The following is a 22555-nucleotide window of genomic DNA, read 5'->3' on the forward strand; positions in this document are numbered from 1 at the left end:
TTTTTTTTAAAATAGAATTACCAGACATTCTCATTTAAACCACCACAAACAAACTACACTATTAATTGATATGTCCATGATACAGACTATTATACACATAACGGTCAATAAATTGCATTTAACTTGCAGGTCGTAATTCTTTGTTTTCTTGTTTAATAATTGTATTTAATATTATTCACTAGTGGAAAGCACTAGAAAACAAAAATAATAGGTTGAAAATATATTTATAAAACTGAGTTTTCCATAAACTGCTTTTTTTTCTATTTTATCAATACGGCTATTTATATTTACAACCACTGGGTCGATGCCACTGCTGGTTAAGTTTTATTCCCCGAGGGTATCACTAGCCCGGTAGTCCGCACTGTGCTGACATGAATTTTCATTGATATGGTCATACTTATAAATTGACTTTACTGAAATACTTAAGCTTTTCTATTTCAGGAATAGATTACCTTAGACGTATTTGGAAAAACTTTTAAATCCTAAAATTTGGTCCTCAATGCTCTTCAACTTCGTACTTTATAAGGTTTTTTGATTCGAGCGTCACTAATGAGTCTCCTGAAACTCGCGTCTGGCGTAAATATAAAATGTAATCCTGGTAACTATGATGAGTTTATAAGACAAACTACGGGCGTCGTTTTCTCTTTTTCATTATAATTAGAACTTACATTTTACTATAGACAGTACATAGGATTATTGTTAGGAAGTATTTATATGAAAGTATGCTTAAGTTGTATGTATATCTTCAATATAAATACTAAGTTCGTGAAGGTTAACTATTTATGTACCTTACTTTACATGTTTTAGTTTCAATAATAATTATGTACAACAAAATGTATTCTTTTTCCATTGAACTATGTACACTCTTGGAAATAGTGGTAATAGGTGTCCACCACTTTACACATAGATCACATATTAGACCTTTACATTCAATGTGCAAAGATTCATTTCTACTGGCGAGATATAGTGAATTAAATTCCAGCTTATCAATCTTAAGGATGTTATCTCCTCTACTTTTTTTGATTTTTGCAAGATTTTCGGAATCCTCTGGTTTTATCTATGTATTAGCATTAAAAAAAAATGCCCACTAACGTCTACTTTTCTTTTCATATTTTTATAACCTCGAAAAGATTGTGTGTAAGGATTAAACTTCTTCTGCTTAGCATACACAACCCACCATCGAAATCAGACTCTGTAAACATTTATCAATCAGGAACAGGACAAAATCAATTAACCATTGATAAACTTGATTGTAATTTATAGCAAAAAGAAGGTAAAAAATTTCAAAAGGAAAATCGACCTTAGATAAATTAAGCCTTACTTTTAAGTCACGTTTGATCATATAACGCTGTATGTTCACTTTTTATTTTATGGGGTTTGAGCGATGCGGATGGTATCAAATCATGTAAAGCGCTTCATACGCGCATCAAAATTCAAACATTCAAAATTCAGTCTCATCAAATTCCGTTAAAAAATAAGTCCCATGATATTATAATAAGTTCTAAATAAAAGAAAAATATGCTTGGCAACATGAATCGGAAGGCTGCCTTCACATAATACTTTGACGAAATAATTTTACAATAACAACTAGACGAAACTGCATATATCATATATGTTGAAAAAAAAAGTATGTGTCCAAAGTACACAGATGCCCCATCCGCATTATCTTTTTCTATGTTCGGTGGACCGTGAAAATTGGATAACATTTCTAGTTTGGTATTGAAATAACAACGATCATATCATTGGGTACATGTTTACTAAGTGTCAAGTTGATTGGGACTTCAACTTCATCAAAAACTACCTCGACCAAAAACTTTAACCTGAAATAGGACGAACGGACGGACGGACGGACAGACGGAAGCACAGACTTAAATTGGGCATACAAACATATTGGACTCTTGTAAAAGGTAGCATTTTCATAAAATTCTGTATCAGTCTGCAATTATACGCATTTTCACAAAACCAGCATACATGCGAACTATGCCATCTTCTGATGTCTAACTGAATTTGCCTATAAGAAATGCTGTTAGTAAAGACATAAGTATGGCAGCACCATTTAACACTTTACGATAGAAAGCAGTTTCATCAATTGATTTCATCTGTCTCAGGTGGATTATCTCCCGTTGTGTCAAATATTGATGTTTGTTTACTTCATCTGTTGTTCCACAAACCCAGTTTTTAAATGCTTTACAAAAGCGTTGTCCAAACGATACAGGAACTTCTAAATGAAAAAAAAAAAAACAGTTTAAACTCATGAGAAATAAAATGTAAATGTGATACAACAAAAAATTATTAGAATTTTTAGAATCTTTATACTTAGTCCAAATTTAAACTTTCGCTTTCTAATACACGTTTTGTTTGGAGTCAGTTGAAGCCCTCCCACATGTGCGGGTTTTCCTGCTGTGTTGACGTCCATTGGTGGCCTTGGGCTATTGTCTGCTCTTTAGTCGGGTTGTTTTCTCTCTCACACATTCCCCGTTTCTATTCCAGAGTAGAATTTAATACACTTGACTTCATTTAACGTGTTTATACTAGTGAGAATTTCTTGTTGACTCGACGATCACCAATGAAATAAGACGGACCGTAAAAAAACTGGAAATTTCTAGTCTAAGATATGTGAAGATTTGAAAATGACTTAATATCTACACAAGAAATGACTGCACCAAGTCAGGAATATAACAGTGGTCATCCATTCGTTTGATCTATTTAATCTGTTTGTTTTGCCATTTGGTTACGGACTTTCCGTTTTTAATTTTCCTCAGAGTTCGTTATTGTTTATATATATTTTACTTTTTATAATCTTTACTCTGGTACAGAATCGGCTATCGTGTAGTACACAACTCTGATTGATGGATCCAATGCAAAAACAATTCTAACTAGTGGATATACAACAAGAGTACCTGTTCTAACGAGTGGATATACAACAAGAGTACCTGTTCTAACTAGTGGATATACAACAAGAGTACCTGTTCTACCTAGTGGATATACAACAAGAGTACCTGTTCTACCTAGTGGATATACAACAAGAGTACCTGTTCTACCTAGTGGATATACAACAAGAGTACCTGTTCTACCGAGTGGATATACAACAAGAGTACCTGTTCTAACGAGTGGATATACAACAAGAGTACCTGTTCTAACTAGTGGATATACAACAAGAGTACCTGTTCTAACGAGTGGATATACAACAAGAGTAGAGTACCTGTTCTAACGAGTGGATATACAACAAGAGTACCTGTTCTAACTAGTGGATATACAACAAGAGTACCTGTTCTAACGAGTGAATATACAACAAGAGTACCTGTTCTAACGAGTGGATATACAACAAGAGTACCTGTTCTAACGAGTGGATATACAACAAGAGTACCTGTTCTAACGAGTGAATATACAACAAGAGTACCTGTTCTACCTAGTGGATATACAACAAGAGTACCTGTTCTACCTAGTGGATATACAACAAGAGTACCTGTTCTAACGAGTGGATATACAACAAGAGTACCTGTTCTAACGAGTGGATATATAACAAGAGTACCTGTTCTACCTAGTGGATATACAACAAGAGTACCTGTTCTACCTAGTGGATATACAACAAGAGTACCTGTTCTAACGAGTGGATATACAACAAGAGTACCTGTTCTAACGAGTGGATATACAACAAGAGTACCTGTTTTAACGAGTGGATATACAACAAGAGTACCTGTTCTAACGAGTGGATATACAACAAGAGAACCTGTTCTATCTAGTGGATATACAACAAGAGTACCTGTTCTACCTAGTGGATATACAACAAGAGTACCTGTTCTACCTAGTGGATATACAACAAGAGTACCTGTTCTACCGAGTGGATATACAACAAGAGTACCTGTTCTAACGAGTGGATATACAACAAGAGTACCTGTTCCAATGTTTTCAATTATTTCATCTTTGTTTATTCTCGGTTCGTCTACCTCTTCGTCTTCCTCTGAAGATAATTCAGGGTCTTCGTCGTCGTCTTTCGTCCACCAAGTCACCCTTCTCAGCTGAAATATATAGTTTGTATAATTAGAACATAGTTTTTTACATTTACTTTTTTTTTTAAATTATCATGAAAGATACTCGTATGTTATATTCGTGTTGTTTATTCTTTAGTTTTCTATGTTGTGTCATGTGTACTATTGTTTTTCTGTTTGTCTTTTTCATTTTAGCCATGACGTTGTCAGTTTGTTTTAGATTTATGAGTTTGACTGTCCCTTTGGTATCTTTCGTCCATCTTTTATAGTAATTTTGTTTTCAATCAGACTGTTTTTGCTTCTTTCACATGTTTTTAAACAATAAACTGTACACGATTGTAAAAAAAGTTTGATAAAACTAGGTTTAACCCATTATTTTGTCGGTATGTTCCTGTATCTACCAGGAACTTGACAATCTATAGCAATAAGGAGATCTGGTAAGATTGACAGTAAGACAACTATCCCTCAATTTGCAAATGAAGTAGATACCGTATAGTAGTAGTCGGCTATAAGAAAATTATGAAAGTATTCAATTTAGAAAACAAACGGGCTAATGGATTGTAAAGTAAATAAAAACGTTAAATTGTTTTTATATTCCTTTTAAATTTCGTCTTTCATTGTCTATTAATAGTTTGATTTGTTTATATATTTCAATGAATAACTTTTGAATATTCTTTTCTTTGTTTATCTAAGATTTTTTTTCTTTTTTAAAATGGTTTCCAAGTTTTCATACTATAAGGATACCGAAATGTATATTGAAAGAATCGCCCACATATTGAGAATGAAATTACCAGGAAACATCAAATCTTATTGCTAAATTTACTTTGATAAATTCTAAGAAAAATTAAATCACAAATCATTGAGGTTTTGTTCCTGTAGTTTTGAGGAATATGACATAGATAACAATAAGGAAATCTGGTATGATTTGCAATGAGTCAACCGTATGGCATTTGACAATGAGTAAAACCAATACCGTAAAGTCGGCTATAAGAGGATCGACAAGAAAATCATGAAATATTTCAATTAGAAAACTAACTTTTACTGGATAGCAAAGTTAACAAAAACGTTTTTCCCATTCATTTTGCATTTTGTCTTTTAATTATTATGTCTATTATGTCCTTTTTTAATCTAAAGTTTTTCCTTTTTTATACCGATTTTCCAAGTACTCTTACTGAAAGATACCGAAATTTTTATTGAAAGAACCATCCATATATATAATGTAACTAATAGGAAACACCAAATCTAATCGCTAAATTAACCTAGATAAATGCTTAGATCAATTGAATCACAAATCAATGAGGGTTTATAGATTTAAAATGATTTATAAAGTTTCTTTCCACTAAATTGTAGTCACAGGTTATAAAGCAAAAGTTGTAGAAAAGGGTTTCTATACTGATTTTATAAAATATTCAGAATGGATATGGCGGAAAACTACGAGACAATATTAATAATCAATGCGTGGTTTCTAAAGATTACCAAACTTAGCATTATATAATTTAAAAGTGATATCATTTTTATAAATTTGTGATATAATATTTCTGTTATGATTGTACTTAATTAAATGACCTTCTCCGAATAGAAACATTTTTCTAAAAATTAATAAATGACGGGATACGCATTAAGGATATGCAAAATCCATCTTCGGCTAACTACATTAAAATGTGTTCAACTTAATAAACTTGATAAAAACATCCGTATATTGTCCACAATGGAGGTTTTAACCAGATTAAAATGCACTGCAACAGCTTCACGGAAGATAATATTATAAATTGATACCCTAATATTTTATATAAAAAAACTGATAAAATTTACTCACTTTTCTTGGCGGCCTTGGTCTTGTAAACAGACTGATAAAATTTACTCACTTTTCACAGCGGCCTTGGTCTCGCAAAAAGACTAATAAATTAACTCACTTTTCTTGGCGGCCTTTGTCTCGTAAAAAGACTGATAAAATTTACTTACCTTTCTTGACGGCCTTGGTCTCGTAAAAGACTGATGAAATTTACTCACTTTTCTTGGCGGCCTTAGTCTCGTAAAAAGACTGATGAAATATACTCACTTCTCTTGGGCGCCTTGGTCTTGTTAAAAGACTGATACAATTTACTTACTTTTCTTGGCGGCTTTGGTCTCGTAAAAAGACTGGTGAAATTTACTCACTTTTCATGACGGCCTTGGTGTTGTAAAAAGACTGATAAATTTTACTCTCTTTTCTTGGCGGCCGTGATCTTGTAAAAAGACTAATAAAATTTACTCACTTTTCTTGGCGGCCTTGGTCTTGTAAAAAGACTAATAAAATTTACTCACTTTTCTTGGCGGCCTTGGTCTTGTAAAAAGACTGATAACTACCATAGAAATACAACATAAAACGGCTAAAATGGCGGCAAAATGTGAAAAATCAACTTTGCTGATAATTGACGGTCTGGTGTCTTGATCTCCACTTCCACACGATGGCTGTACAAATGTAAAATCTAGAACCATTCGGATCAAGCCGATCACCAAACTGATCATAAGACCCCAAAATGCACCCTAAATGATAAAAAATATAGTATCAATATTTTAACCACATCTTTTTATATCTATTGAGATGATTGTCAAAAGTGTTAAACAATCAACGATCGGTCAATAAACCAAGTTTCAATAGAAAATATTTCATTTTGTGTTGGTTCGTAATGAAGATATTGAAGAGAAACAAGCCGTCTTTTATCATTAAATGTTTCTAAATTGCTGCTTTTCTATTTAAGATCTGAATAATTTTGGATGAAATGTCATTCATACAATTTATTCCTTTTTCGCCTTTTTCATATTTCGAAGAAGTCATTCCGAATTCGCTGGATACATGATTTGTTTGAACCCGACGTTCAGCAAGCTGTAACTCATACCTATTCAGAACGAAAATATACAATAATTGTTTTAAATAAAATCATTTTCCTTTGGATTTTTTATAAGTGTTTTCATTCAGTGTTGTCGATGCTTCATTTCTATTTACTGTAATCCATTAATAGTAACAAAGTAAATTGGAATGTCTTTGTGTTAACCTTTTTATTTCATGTAATTGAATTTTATAAAATCAGCATTTTTTTTATTATATTATAAAATTTGAAATACTCCGTTCACAGATAAAAAAAAATTTAAAAACTCAAAAACGAAATCGATCTATTAATTTTGTGTCATTTTGGATCATGTAGGTCTCTAATTATTAAAGTTTCTATTCAATCGGATCTTTCTGGGTTTGAAGCTTAAAGTTTCGAATGAGGATAAAATTCAATAAATAGCTTCAAACGCACAAAGTTAATAAATTGTTACTGTCATTATTGCTTGTCTAATTTGTATTCTCTTATTTCTTTTCCATTTAAGAACTATAGTACCAGTCCCAAGTCAGGAGCCTGTAATTCAGTGGTTGTCGTTTGTTTATGTGTTACATATTTGTTTTTCGTTCATTTTTAGCTCACCTGGCCCGAAGGACCAAGTGAGCTTTTCCCATCACTTTGCGTCCGTCGTCCGTCGTCCGTCGTCGTTGTTAACTTTTACAAAAATCTTCTCCTCTGAAACTACTGGGCCAAATCAAACCAAACTTGGCCACAATCATCATTGGGGTATCTAGTTCAAAAAATGTGTGGCGTGACCCGGTCAACCAACCAAGATGGCCGCCAGGGCTAAAAATAGAACATAGGGGTAAAATGCAGTTTTTGGCTTATAACTCAAAAACCAAAGCATTTAGAGCAAATCTGACATGGGTAAATATGTTTATCAGGTCAAGATCTATCTGCCCTGAAATTTTCAGATGAATCGGTCAATCGGTTGTTGGGTTGCTGCCCCTGAATTGGTAATTTTAAGGAAATTTTGCTGTTTTTGGTTTTTATCTTGAATATTATTATAGATAGAGATAAACTGTAAACAGCAATAATGTTCAGCAAAGTAAGATCTACAAATAAGTCAACATGACCAAAATGGTCAGTTGACCCGTTTAGGAGTTATTGCCCTTTATAGTAAATTTTTAACCATTTTTCGTAAATTAAAGTAATGTTTTACAAAAATCTTCTCCTCTGAAACTACTGGGCCAAGTTAATCCAAACTTGGCCACAATCATCTTTGGGGTATCTAGTTTTAAAAATGTGTGGCGTGACCTGGTCAACCAACCAAGATGGCCGCCACGGCTAAAAATAGAACATAGGGGTAAAATGCAGTTTTTGGCTTATAACTCAAAGACCAAAACCTTTTGAGGAAATTTGACATGAGATAAAAATGTTTATCAGGTCAAGATCTATCTGCCCTGAAATTTTCAGATGAATCAGTCAATTGGTTGTTGGGTTGCTGCTCCTGAATTGGTAATTTTAAGGAAATTTTGCTGTTTTTGGTTTTTATCTTGAATATTATTATAGATAGAGATAAACTGTAAACAGCAATAATGTTCAACAAAGTATTATCTACAAATAAGTCAACATGACCGAAATGGTCAGTTGACCTGTTTAGGAGTTATTGCCCTTTATAGTCAATTTTTAACCATTTTTTCGTAAATCTTAGTTATCTTTACAAAAAACTTCTCCTCTGAAACTACTGGGCCAAATTAATCCAAACTTGGCAACAATCATCTTTGGGGTATCTAGTTTAAAAAATGTGTGGCGTGACCAGGTCAACCAACCAAGATGGCCACAAAGGCTAAAAATAGAACATAGGGGTAAAATGCAGTTTTTGGCTTATAACTCAAAACCAAAGCATTTAGAGCAATCTGACTTGGGGTGAATTTGTTTATCAGATCAATATCTATCTGCCCTGTAATTGGAAGATGAATCTGACAACCTGTTGTTGGGTTGCTGCCCGTGAATCGGTAATTTTAAGGAAATTTTGCTGTTTTTGGTTATTATCTTGAATATTATTATAGATAAAGATAAACTGTAAACAGCAATAATGTTCAGCAAAGTAGGATCTATAAATAAGTCAACTTAACCGAAATGGTCAATTGACCCCCTAAGGAGTTATTGTCCTTTATAGTCAATTTTTAACAATTTTCATAAAATTTGTAAATTTTTAATTAACATTTCCACTGATACTACTGGGCCAATTTCATTATAGATAGAGATAACTGTAAGCAGCAAGACTGTTTAGTAAAGTAAGATTTAAAAACACATCACCATCAACAAAACACAATTTTGTCATGAATTCATCTGCTTCCTTTGTTTAATATTCACATATACCAAGGTGAGCGACACAGGCTCTTTAGAGTCTCTAGTTTTACATAAATAAGGCCGTTAGTTTTCTCGCTTGAATTGTTTTACATTGTCTTATCGGGGCCTTTTATAGCTGACTATATGCGGTATGGGCTTTGCTCATTGTTGAAGGCCGTACGGTGACCTATAATTGTTAATGTTTGTGTCATTTTGGTCTTTTGTGGATAGTTGTCTCATTGGCAATCATACCACATCTTCTTTTTTATATTAATCTGTTTACCTGTTCTGTCAATCTTTTCCAAAACAAGCCCAAAACAAACATGACACACATCTGAGGTAAGAAGTACGATCTTATTCCTATAAAGTAAAACCAAAACATGCCACCTTGGGCTGCGTCCATGATTGGTAGCCAAACTATACTTATAACAACTAGAATCATCACAGTTACCCTGCCAACAACCATTAGCTCTGCCTGTGTTGCCTTCTTACGGAACTGTTTCCAAATATCCATGGTGGCGATAGCGCTTGCGCTGTTTAGGATAGATGTTAGTGAGCTCATAAGAGCTGCCAATAGCGCGGCCAGCATCAGCCCTCTCAGACCTAAGGTAATAAAATAAATTGTAAAGCTGCCCAAGTTGTATGAGCATTGAGATTCAGTGTAAACGACAGCAACCAAACAAAATAAGTCGGCTAAAGAAAGATAACAAGAGTCTACTAGGGTTACTAATACTTCGTTTCATATTTTTGATTAATTATTTGAAGAGCTTTAAGAACATGAGAAAATTACATAGTGACAAGATTAGTGTTCAATCTGGTTTTATAGTTTTTAATTGCTTGCAACAATGCAATAAGAAATAAAAAAAAACCTCACATTTGTGACGAACAATGTGATATCAATATTTTGTCGGTTTTTCTGTGAATGAAATTGAATCGTTTTGAGTATTTAGTTTTCTTTTCTTTTTATTCGCCCCATTTCAACTAATGTATTTAATCAACCACAAACACATGTCATTGAGTATATTAAAATTGATGTCTCTGCATTGTAAAGCATTTTACAAGAATATAACTGTTACAAGATTTAGGATTTAGATTTTACATACCTATTGGCATCAACCGGAGAACGAGAACAGGGTAAGCAAAATTGCTGCAACCAGCTTTATTGTGACAAAACGCTTCACATTTGTCTGGGTCGGCACATGCAATTTCATCTGCAAACAATTTTTCCAATAGTTATCAAAGTTACCAGGATTATAATTTAGTACGCCAGACGCGCGTTTCGTCTACATAAGACTCATCAGTGACGCTCAAATCAAAATATCTATAAAGCCAAACAAGTACAAAGTTGAAGAGCATTGAGGATCCAAAATTCAAAAAACATTGTGCCAAATACGACTATGGCAATATATGCCTGGGATAATTAATCCTTAGATTTTCGAAAAATTCAAAGTTTTGTAAACAGGAAATTTATAAAAATTACCACATTATTAATATTCATGTAAACACCGAAGTGTTGACCACTGGGCTGGTGATTATTCCGTAACCAATAGTCTTTACAAAATAGGCTATCAATTGGGAAAAGATAGATGACCACAAGTCTTTTTCTTAAACAATTTACAGTTTTTGGTACTGGGAGTAAAGTCTCCTATAAAGAGTGTTTGTTATTTGTACCATTTTCATAGCCATGTTTGTTTTTCTTAATCGGCTTTTTTTGTCTGATAACTATTTGATAAAAGAAAGATAACTCATATTCATATCAAGTTACATATTTCAATTATTAAGTATGAATCAGTACATGTGTGTCACCGTCATCAGAATTTTCTTTTAGTTCCAGTCGTCAATTTACTGAAGCCGATAAGGGTCATTAAAAAAATTCATGTTGTAAGTACGACATAATGTCATCTCAAGAAAATAAACTCTTATAGTAATGACAAAAATTCAAAGGAACGCATCGAAACCGTGAACAAAAACATTTCAACACAGTATTTTTTTTTACTGTTTTTAAATAATTTAATTAACAAGTACACATTTGGTACAAGAAAATCTCAAACATATACACATACAATTAAACAAAGAACACAAAGTTTTATATTTTACTATGCATACAAATAAAACAAACAAAAAACAAAAAAATCTAGCATTGTAAACCAAATTATTGAATTGGGATAAAACACATTAATCAAAGTAAAGGGGCTTGCTACATAATCAAAACAAATGCATATGAGACAATATCTGAAAAAGTCGATTTTTTGGCAATGAGAAAATACAAAAAAAATTTTTTTTAGACCCGGTATTTTAATAGCACGAATCGAAGAAAACACATTGTAGATCTAGGAACTGTTGTCTGTAATTCAAACAATTGTTTAATAAGAAAACAATGGCTATTTTAAAAATGGTATAAACAAAATCCAGTTCTTTCCTGTTACCAAAGTGAACCAATTTTAAAAAGTTTCTAATGGGAATAAGAAATAAGTTTAAGACACTATTTGTGGTTTACTAGTATATCCTGCAATAGTTTATCAAATGCCAATTATTGATTTTAGCATTTGCAATACAAAAGGTTTAGAAATATACTTAAATATAGTCAGATATGTCGGTAACATGAAAGAGTCTTGAGTAACAGGACAACGGTAACAGGATAGAGTTGGTAACAGAAAGGATTTTTCTGCTTTATTTGAAAGTTTAAGAAAAATACATCATTTTTAGATTGGTCACAATTGGAAGATAACAGCAAACAATGTCATTTATCTTTTGAAACTGTATTTGCAAGATGAAAAATCTGCCTAGGTAATGAAAAATTCTAAAATAAATTCCTTGCTGTTACTATCTACTATACTAGAATTGCACAATGTTCTCTGCTGTTATCAAAGGGGAAAACCCTATTTATTTATTCAATATACTGTGTATTATTTTGAAATTTATTTGATAAGGTGGTGATAACATAAATTAAATAAAATGGTTGGCATATAGTAGATAAACTTTTCGATTCTTTAGTGAAATTGTCTTTAGCATCCTTCCTGCTACTGACGATGGTTATGCTGTTACTTTTTATCAGGTAACATGACAGAACGTAACAGAAAGGAATTACGCGATAGTTTTTGTCCTTTTTATCACATTAAATGTAAGTGTATTTCCTGTGACATATAACATTTTAAAAGATGACATAAAAACACACCTCATGTTGTGGTGCACACTTAAAATTATTCTCAGAAAGTGTAAGAAAAGGCTATAACAGGATAGAATACCATAAAGTATTTTTCTATAAATTCGTACCTTTGATGGGCTTGAATTTTCAAACCTGGCCGCCTTTCCATCTATTTCTTTGTACTAATGCATTCAGAAAATGATGCTCTTCAAAATACATAATGGGAAAATAACTCTTGGTCTTGTAAACGTTTCCACAGGTAAAAAAGACCTAGTGGTAACAGAAGGGAAATCACCCCTGGGGACAAATTTTTTTTCTCTTAAAATTTGCAAAATTTTATTACATGCTCTAGTTATAATATAAAAAGACAAATTAGGGGCAAGTTTATTATATAATATATCATATATGTGAGAATCGGACGCCTGTTGATTTAATTTGGGTATTATTTGAATGATTTAGTTTAAAAAAAAACCACAGGGGACAACATGATTTTAGGGGGGGTTGGACATTTAAATTACAATATTTTATTGGAAGAAATACAAAAATTAGTGTTTAATTGGCAGGAGTTGGTGTATTATATAATTTAGTTTATACTGAAACTTAAAATTTTCAAAAAAGATGGTTGAATAAAAAAATAATTGCTGGTGAAGTGGGGGACATGGAAAGTAGACTTTTTCAGATATTGTCCCATACACATAAGTAAAATTCAAAAACAATAAAAGCAATGGCACTGTAAGAAAAAAACAACATTTGCAATGCTGATACACAAAGCATCAAACTAAGACCAAGAACAAAAAACTGCAGGCAAAACATAAGGATGGGTTGTCAGACAACAAAATTGTTAGTTTTATTAAATTTTGCTCACCTGGATATAATATACGACTGATCATACCAGGAACAATAAATGTAAATAACCCCAAAAGTTTTAAAGCGCCACCTAGTAGTGTACCGGCCTTAGCATGAATCATGTCTCGAGCTGATAGGGTTCTCTGTACTATAAGCTATCAAAAGAAATGGCACACACTTGAAAACAACATCGCAAATGTGAAAAATTTCTTTAAACATATGAAATTATAGTATAAAGTAAATGTTTTTTTGTTGACGTTGTGAATGTTTTTATTTGTATGACTCTGTATGCTTATGGCTAACCTCTAATTGTGTAGTTTTAGTGAGTAGTAATTATACATGTACATACATATACATTCCAATTGTTTTATGTTTATTTTAATATTTTTACTTTTCGCAATATAATTGTCCGTCTGTCCAGATTATAAACAGTTTCTTGATAACGCTTTGTGTTACAGGTTTGATCAAGTAAATGTTGCTTTTTTAAATATAAATAACATGCAACAACTCTTGATTGTATTAAACATTAATCCTAAACCTGATCTTGACACCAGACATAAAGTCCCATGACAGACAGTCCTGTTAAAGCCCCTGTCCATGGAATATCACCAGTCGTAGCACTTCGGAATATATGTAAAGCGTCTTCCCGAGGCATTCCGCATGAGTACAGGGACTGGTTCATCAGACTGAGTGTATAGTTGGAAGCACTGTGCATATACTTTTCGGTCATTTCGTTCCATCCGCCGACTTGTACTATACCTGCAGATTAAGGTAAACATGCTAAATTACTTCTAAAACACTTAAAAGAAAGGTATATTTGGCTCTTTGTTTATCTAATATAGGACACGTTTTCTGTGAATTCAAATATATATTAGAAGATTGTGATTAGAGTGTCAATGTGAATGAGACAACTTTCCATCCAAGTGACAATTTGTAAAAGTAAACCACTATAAGTATGTTCCGGACCATATGAGTATTTGGATTATATGCGTATGAGTATATATGTTTGCAAGTGAAAAGATCGCCTTCTTAATTTGCAGCTACATGCAGTGATGCAGAGCTCTTGGGCGATTCCAAAGTGTCTGCGGTGTCTATGCAGATATTTCAAATGTCTTTATTTATAATATGATAATAAAATGACCTATATCAAAGCGTATTTTAATGAACGGTCATACCATATGAAGAGTTTAGAAGTATTCAAAGTAAACTGTAACAGATGTTGATTATACCGACCATACGCGTACGGTCGGACCATACGCGCATGATCGGACCATATGAGTATTTACCTATATGGTCATGACCATACGCGTATGGTCTAAATACTCATATGATCCGGAACAAGTATATGTATGGTCTTCAAAACAGAGCATTGGATTTCACCGAACAGCAAGCTATAAAGTGTCTCACAAATGACTAGTGTAAAACAATTCAAACGGGAAAATCACCGTCAAATCTATATAAAAAAAACGAGAAAAAAATCAACAAAATGTATGTTGCTGCTTTACCCTTACAACACAAAATGTACCATCGTTTTTTCTAAGTAAGTAAAATAGGTGTTTACTTCTTTATCAGATTTTGAAAAAAAAAGCTATCTCGCAATGAAATGTAATCATTTATAATACAAATAATAGGTTACGGTAGATATGATAATTTTGAGGTTATAAAGGCAGCCAATAGCACGCACTTAAATAACATCCGTCCAGCGGTAACAACTGTATGCAAGTTAGAAAATTCAAATCTTTGTCCATATAAGAATAATGAGATTTTATAATACTGCCAATGAGACAACTATTTGCCAATGTTCAAATTCAATGGATGTGAGCAATTATAGGCACCTTCTACAATGAAAAAAAAACCATACAGTATTGTTGAATATAAAAAGACCATTCTTACAAAATATATTCTATATCCACAATTTATAAATATGCAAAAGCTACATACCAATGACGAATAATATAATGAAGCTGATGATTAGAACAACGGATTGTAGAGCATCGGTGTACATTACAGTTGTTAGACCACCTACAAATACATCATACTTAAGACTGTCAATACACAATGAGAACAACGGATTGTAGAGCATCGGTGTACATTACAGTTGTAAGACCACCTACAAAAAAATCATACCTGTTTATGCACAATTTGTTCATATATCGTACAGATTTGGTAATAAATGCGACAAACTTTAAAAAAAAATTACAAATAAATGTTATTCACCTTCGCGTTTTTTTTATTAATTGTTTTGTTTCTCAGACACAAGCATTTCTCAAGATTGTAGACTTTTCGACGATAAGGAAGTAGAATGTCTTTTTCATTACCATATGGAATGAGTTTGAAGAAAAAAATGTTTGATGGTATTCATATGTGTTGCTAGGCAATAAAATTAGTGCGTTGGTAAAACAACTAAGAGGGGTAGTATTTCTATAATATGCAAATGGGTTGCTCGGCAATAATACATTCTACAATTGAGTGTCAAACAAAAACTAAGCAGCAACTTCATTATCAAGTAAGTACAAAAAGCAAAATGGTATACATTTTTACAATATCTTGTTCAATACTGAAAATATTTGAACGTAAACAAATTTAAAACAGTTGAGATGGTTGACATCCAGTCTGATTTTAATTTTAATGATACATGCAAAATAACGTCGTACATGCTATTTAATAATTAATTTTTTGATTGATGGATGTTAAATGTGTCAACAGGCACTAGGTGTATTCCTGAATTTAAAATATTCACAGAGGATATAGGCCCATATTCCCCGTCAGTGATTTGTCTTGAGAGATTCAAGCGAAAGGGGGTATAGAGAACTGACAAGAAATATTATCCAATGCCACCTGTACAGCCTGAATATTAGTTATATTATACAATTGACTATTCTGATTTCCAAACTGTTAACGTTTTCATTTTGATTTTTACATCGAAATGACCGTGACATGTGGTTTTGACCATCCATAAGAACTTGCAGTCATCCGATGTTCAGTACTTCAGCACTTTGGTTCTTTACAAAGGATATGGGCTCGCAACAACTGTTTTGGTAACCAATCAAAATTGAAATTGCACAATTAGCGGTGTACTTCTCTCAGTATAGCAATTACTTATCAGTCAAACAATGCAATGTATCTTACCATTTGGTACTTTTGATAACTATCTTACCAACAATAGTAAAAACAGCTGTCACAGCTAGTATGATAACAACACAAAGATACATGTTCCATTTTAGTATGTGTCGGAGAAATATTGCTCCTGAGTATATCTCTGCCTGCAGTTATTAAAACAAATATTTGGTCTTTTTATTATTTTCTGATTGTTCTAATTCTGACTGAGGATCACAGCGGTGCATAACAAATAATATTGTAAAGTCTTTTTTTGGTCATCCAATTACTTCAATCATTGAATATAATGATACTCTATTCCTGTTTCAATTTTAACTTTCATATTCATCCTTTTTATTATTCCATTTCAATTTTAAACTAAATGTGATTGATTGATAGCTACTCTTCTAAACTACACATATTTCATTGGATGTTCATAGCCTGAGATTTGTTTCCACCCAATCCAACAAGTTCATGCATTTGAATATTTGTTTAAATTTAAAACAAATGTAATTTTATGTTTTCATATTTAAAGTTCCGATACATGTATGATGTGTAAAGCTCCGATACATGTATAAGTTGTAAGATAATTTCATTCATCATAGAAAATTAAAAATATAAAAAAAACAATACGTTATAAACTTTTAGGAATTTTGGTCCTCAATGCTCTTCAACTTCGTACTTTATTTGGCCTTTTTAATACTTTTTTGGATTCGGGCGTCACTGACGAATCTTTTGTAGACGAAACGCGCGTCTGGCGTATATACTAAAGGAGTAGTCCGGTAAGACCCCTTTTTGGCCCCAAAATATAGCAGTTTTACAAAATTCTTAAACAGTTAACTTTCAGTTATTTATTGGACAGTAGAATGCTTCTACTACATAAATATGGGCTGGTTTTTTTACAATACAGTGCACATGTATCGGATACTAGCACCATTAAGTCATGCTAAATCCCTGAAATCTTCACAATTCTAGCATATTAGTTAAATTTTAGACGAAAACTAAAAGAATCAAATAAAAAAGACACTTAAGTGTTTAAAAAAGTGGTCAAAATCTTTCGTCAGATGAACCTGAAATTTGAGGCCAAAATCGGTCCTTACCGAACCTACTCCTTTAGTCCTGGTATCGTTGATGAGTTTATTTCATACCCAACGTGTTTTCTTGATTTCCCTTCTTCAGTAGAAATAACTAATACCTACAGATATGTTGAAAAATATATATCCAATTAGGGCAAAGAATGAGCTGTACATTCGAATACGTGTTCCACCAAATCTCTTCCTGAGGTATTCTGGCATAGTAAACGCCTGTAATTCAATTGTCATATAAATTTAACAAAAACTATCAATCTTTGTGTGAGAATGCTCAACATTAACAGTGGACCAAAACTATATCTTTCTTTGTATGGCTCGGCAGAGATGTGTATTAGTGCAAACCAAGGTTGATTTTAAATACGGACTATCATGATCGAAGTTGATATAGAAAGTTCTGTTAAACGTGCGTGTTCGACATCAATGTTTTTTTAACTCATCAAACATTTTGTATGCCAGAAGAGATGATTTGTGTTCATTTTCCTTATATAGAGTTAAATCAATAATCACTATGGATACGTTCTCTATCACGGAGTGATTCATTATTTCTGTGTCTTATAACCCTATAACAAGACACTTCTCTCAGTCATAGAGCTCCACCATTGTCACTTACCGGTTTTATGATTTCGTTTCTACATTTCTTTTTAAAAGCAAAGTGAGTACATTTGAGTAACGAATTTCAAAGTAAGATAGTAATTTTACATATATCCATTTCAACTAATTGTTTAGTTGTTGTTTATTTGAGTTTTTTTCATATTATCATAAACATAGTCGTTTTTGGCGTGTTGTCCCTAAACAAATTGTATATAACTAGACTCTTCTTCTTTTCAGTTCAGAAACGACGAAATTGTCGTCTATGAGTCTTGACTTCTCGAGATTTTTTATCTTTCTATAAATATAAAAAAAGAAGATGTCACGATTATGATTGCAAATGATACATCTCTCAACAAGAGACCAAAATGACACACAAATTAACAACTATAGGTCACCGTACGGCCTCAACAATGAGTAAAGCCTATAAAGCATAGTCGGCTATAAAAGGCCCCGAAATGACAATGTAAAACAGTTCAAACGAGAAAAGTAACGGCCTTTTATAAAGGCAAGATTAGTATAGTCAAAATTTTTAAAGTCATAAATCGATTGAGAGATAACAAATCCGGGTTAAAAATTAATTTAGAAATTGAGGTCAACACATTAACTATAAGAGGGGGAAAAAACCAGAAATACTACAGTGCAACAAAAAACCAAAACGACAATGCAATACAACACAGAAAAAAGTACTATAAGATGACAACTGTCTTTGTACAGGACATTTTAAGAACAAATGGTGTGTTGAACCTGATTTTGTGGCTAGTCAAACGTCGCGCTTTTATGGCAATATAAAATAGAACACTAAAATGATAAGATTACAGGACTGCTGCACAAATAAATACAAGAACATTGAGGACATAGAAATACACAAATACAATTGAAATTACAATTGGACATTTTGACATGCTAATAGTTATCAAAGGTATCAGATTTATAATTGAATACACCATACGTGCGTTACGTCCACATTAGATAGTGACGCTTAGATTAATTTGTCTGTTTCAATGTTTTATTATATATTTATTTCTTAAATTTCACGGAAACAACACTTATTCATTGAATTTGAACTTAACTCAAAAAGAACCAACTTACTCCACTTGATACATACACTGGTACAAAGATCCATCCCAGAGCTATCAGTATAAACACTGCCTAGATGTAAAGAAAACGTAATAATAAATAATAATATATTGATATTATGACACAATAAAAGCTAAACAAACAAACCAAAAAAACTCAACTTTTTTGTTTTGTGCTGCAGTGTTGCAGTGGCTAAAGGAGAACTTCGATGTATTATTTTTCTCTGGACAAAACTGTTCTATTTATTATCAAGAAAAAAGTCGTTAAATTCAGACGGCGTACCGGAGAACGATACTCAATCAAATAATGGTTTTACGAAAATTTGTAAACAACAGAGAGTCTGATATTTCAAAAAAAAAATAAAGATAAAAAATACTGACGTATCTGTTTAAATCCAATCAAGGCTGTACAAGCCAAATTCTTTGAGAATATAAAAAATACTTAATAAACTTGTCTCCAAGACATCCTGTAGATATAAATACAGAAAGAAAATAATTCCGGTATTTTCTCCAAGAGGAAGGATGCCACATATTACCCATTTACCACAATATATACAAAAGCGACAAACCAATATTTTGAGGATTTCTCGTTTACTTTTGGACAATTCTATATTCATCAATAAACATTGTTGTTGCCCTGCAAATGCAAGTACTTATCCATATGTTCATTCATTCGAAATTTAAGTACTTTAATTCAAAATCGATTCTTACATGCCATTCATATATAGTCACAGCCAAACCGGAAGCAGCAGCTGTTCCAGCTAAACCAATGAACATTGGAGCTCCTATATTACTGGCATAGATTGATGCACCGACCTGAAATATGCAAAACAATCCCACACAGGACTATTGGTAAAGTAATTGTTCTTACCCCAAAATGAAAATAACGTTACGCCATTAATTTGATTTCTTTTGTTTAGAACGTTTTCAAAAAACAAATCACAACGTTTTGGTTTCGAAAATATTACCCAGAATGCATCTTTTGTGTATAGTTGTCTCATTGGCAATCATACAACATCTTCTTTTTAATATTGGATTCGGAAGTATATTGAAACTAGGTTCATGTCATAATCTATATAATGTACATTATACTAGCACACTAACACGGATGTTGAAGTATAAACAAAGTACAATAAACGGTACATTTACACGAAATCACTGAAGCTCTGTTCATAAGATACGGTGTGATTGCCAATGAGACAAGTTGAACACTTCACCAGAGACCATATGACATAAATTAACAACTATTATAGGTCACCGTATGGCCTTCAACAATGAGCATATTTCATACCAAATAGTCAGCTACAAAAGGCCCCCGAAATGAAAAATGTAAAACTAACGGCCTGATTTATGTACAAAATAATGAACAAAAAACAGATATGACATACAGGCGGGGTTAAACTTATGTGTGACAATTGTAAATCATACGCGTTCATTTTTACAATGAGCCAATATTTCTTACAATAAATTGAAACCCTGACACACAGTATACAAGTTATTCAATATCGTAATTTCTACTTCACTACACATTATTCTAATACATTTAAAATGGAGAAAGGAAATGGTGAATATGTCAAAGCGACAACCACCCGACCATAGAGCAAACAACAGCCGAAGGCAACCAATGGGTCTTCAATGTAGCGAGAATTCTCGCACACGTAGGTGTCCTTCAGCTGGCCCTTAAAATATGCATAATAGTACAGTGATAATGGACGTCATACTAAACTCCGAATTATACACAAGAAACTAAAATTTAAAATCATACAAGACTAACAAAGGCCAGAGGCTCCTGACTTGGGAGAGGCGCAAAATTGTCTTTATTACTATGCGAGATTTGTTAAAAGTATTACCTTTACATTACTACATTAAACATTGGTTTTCCAAGCTCAAGAATACATTATCAAATACCAAATACATCGAATAAACAGTTACTAAGAGTTGATTGATTGATTTGTGGTTGCTTAACTACTGTCCAGTGATTGATTTGTCATAGATGTTTGAAACGAAAACAATAAATACAATATTAACCCTGTACATGTATAATAAAATTTGGACTGCCAGTAGAAGATGATGGTATATCGTATCGGAACAGAAATTATGCCGTGCAACAGGCCACCTATGAACCAAACAAAGTTGTTGCAAGGGTTCTAAGCGTGCACAGAGCGTGACATTCACTTTACACGAATACAGACCAGACGTGGCTGTGTACTTTTACATCCCGCATAGCCCACTTTGACAAAGATTTTACCGACGGTCGAAAGAAGATCTATGTGGCAATATTATTATTACTCAGTCAGCCCTTAAATTGAACAAAGCAAATGAACAACTACCAATGGAAATTTGTTATCTGAGATGGTTTGAAAAACCAAATTACATCACCAATACTATGATAGACCAATTGCTTATTTATAGCAATATTTAAAGAAAACCTTACAGAAAAAAAAATGTTAAATTTACTTTTAAGCTGTTTGCCTTTTGTCTGATTCACATTTTCATCGATCAGTAATAATGCAATGTTTATGTAGCTTTAAAATGGTCGAGTGGGTAAGAATTCTAAATATGCACATTTTGCTCGTCTAAAATACTTACTGGTATCCAGTGCATCGATTTTCCCGCCAAAAAGTAACCAGTAACATTTCCACGATTTGGACGAAATGTGGACTATAAAATGTAAAATGGAATATCGCTTATACATGTAACTACATATATTTTATAAAAAATAACGCTTTATAAGTTTGGTGTGTCGAACTACTGTTACAGTAATGAATGTAAGTTACTAGGAACTCTTAAAACAAAAAAATTGAAGGCAAATGATTTGTGCATTTAAATACTAAATTTAATGAATTATAAAATAAATGACGAATGGCCAAACACCTCTTCATATATGTAAGGTCATCTTTGTCTTTGTTTGAACTATTTTTCGCTTATTCCTTTTTTCATCTTTCATTGCTAATCTACATTTTTTAGTATAATAAGTATTGTTACATTTTACTCTGTATTCGAATATTTTTGTTGAACTAGTGCACATCTTTTTAGGGGGCAACACGACTCCGGGTGCGGGATTTACTTGCTGTGTTGAAGACCCATCGGTGTTATTCGGCTGTTTGGCAGGGTTGTTGTCTGTTTGGCACATTCTCCGTTTCTATTCTGAAATTAATTTCTGTACGTTTTCCATAATTTGAAGTAATACAACTTTTTGTGCGGAAAGTAGCAACTGAAAAATAGCTACGATTACAATTTTGAATCTCTCATTTCAGATGCAGACTCCGTTCAGTCATTTTATGAAAAAATTGCTTCACTAAGCATTGTTCGTGTACTTTAAATGTTTGCATATAAGACGTTGACAAAACTAAGCAATATTATTTTCACAAAAAAATAAATATGGATTATGTTTATTTACCCATAAACCAACTGCCAAAACAATTCCAAAATACACGGCAATGGTGACATAGTCTTCCGTTGCTAACGTGTCCACCATGATTGGATCGTTTTAAGTAGGGGATATATATATATAGATTGTGATAAGGAACTATAGGTCTAGACAAATAATGCCATGTAT

The 22555-nt window shown here is 32.6% G+C and overlaps 1 protein-coding gene across 1 annotated transcript; it reads right to left on the bottom strand.

The window, feature by feature from the left end:
- Positions 1-1997: 1997 nt before the first annotated feature.
- Positions 1998-22474, bottom strand: LOC134696698 (sodium/glucose cotransporter 4-like). Its single transcript, XM_063558620.1, has 14 exons — positions 22397-22474; positions 21586-21657; positions 19708-19812; positions 19010-19069; positions 17438-17542; positions 16300-16405; positions 15084-15164; positions 13681-13901; positions 13162-13297; positions 10255-10362; positions 9435-9754; positions 6294-6515; positions 3896-4019; positions 1998-2221 (listed from the first exon to the last, which is right to left on the bottom strand). The coding sequence occupies exons 1-14, from the start codon at positions 22472-22474 to the stop codon at positions 1998-2000; spliced, it is 1962 nt and encodes a 653-aa protein (XP_063414690.1).
- Between the last annotated feature and the right edge of the window lie 81 nt (positions 22475-22555).

The sequence above is a fragment of the Mytilus trossulus genome, chromosome 14 (genome assembly GCF_036588685.1).
Source record: "Mytilus trossulus isolate FHL-02 chromosome 14, PNRI_Mtr1.1.1.hap1, whole genome shotgun sequence".
NCBI lineage: Eukaryota > Metazoa > Mollusca > Bivalvia > Mytilida > Mytilidae > Mytilus > Mytilus trossulus.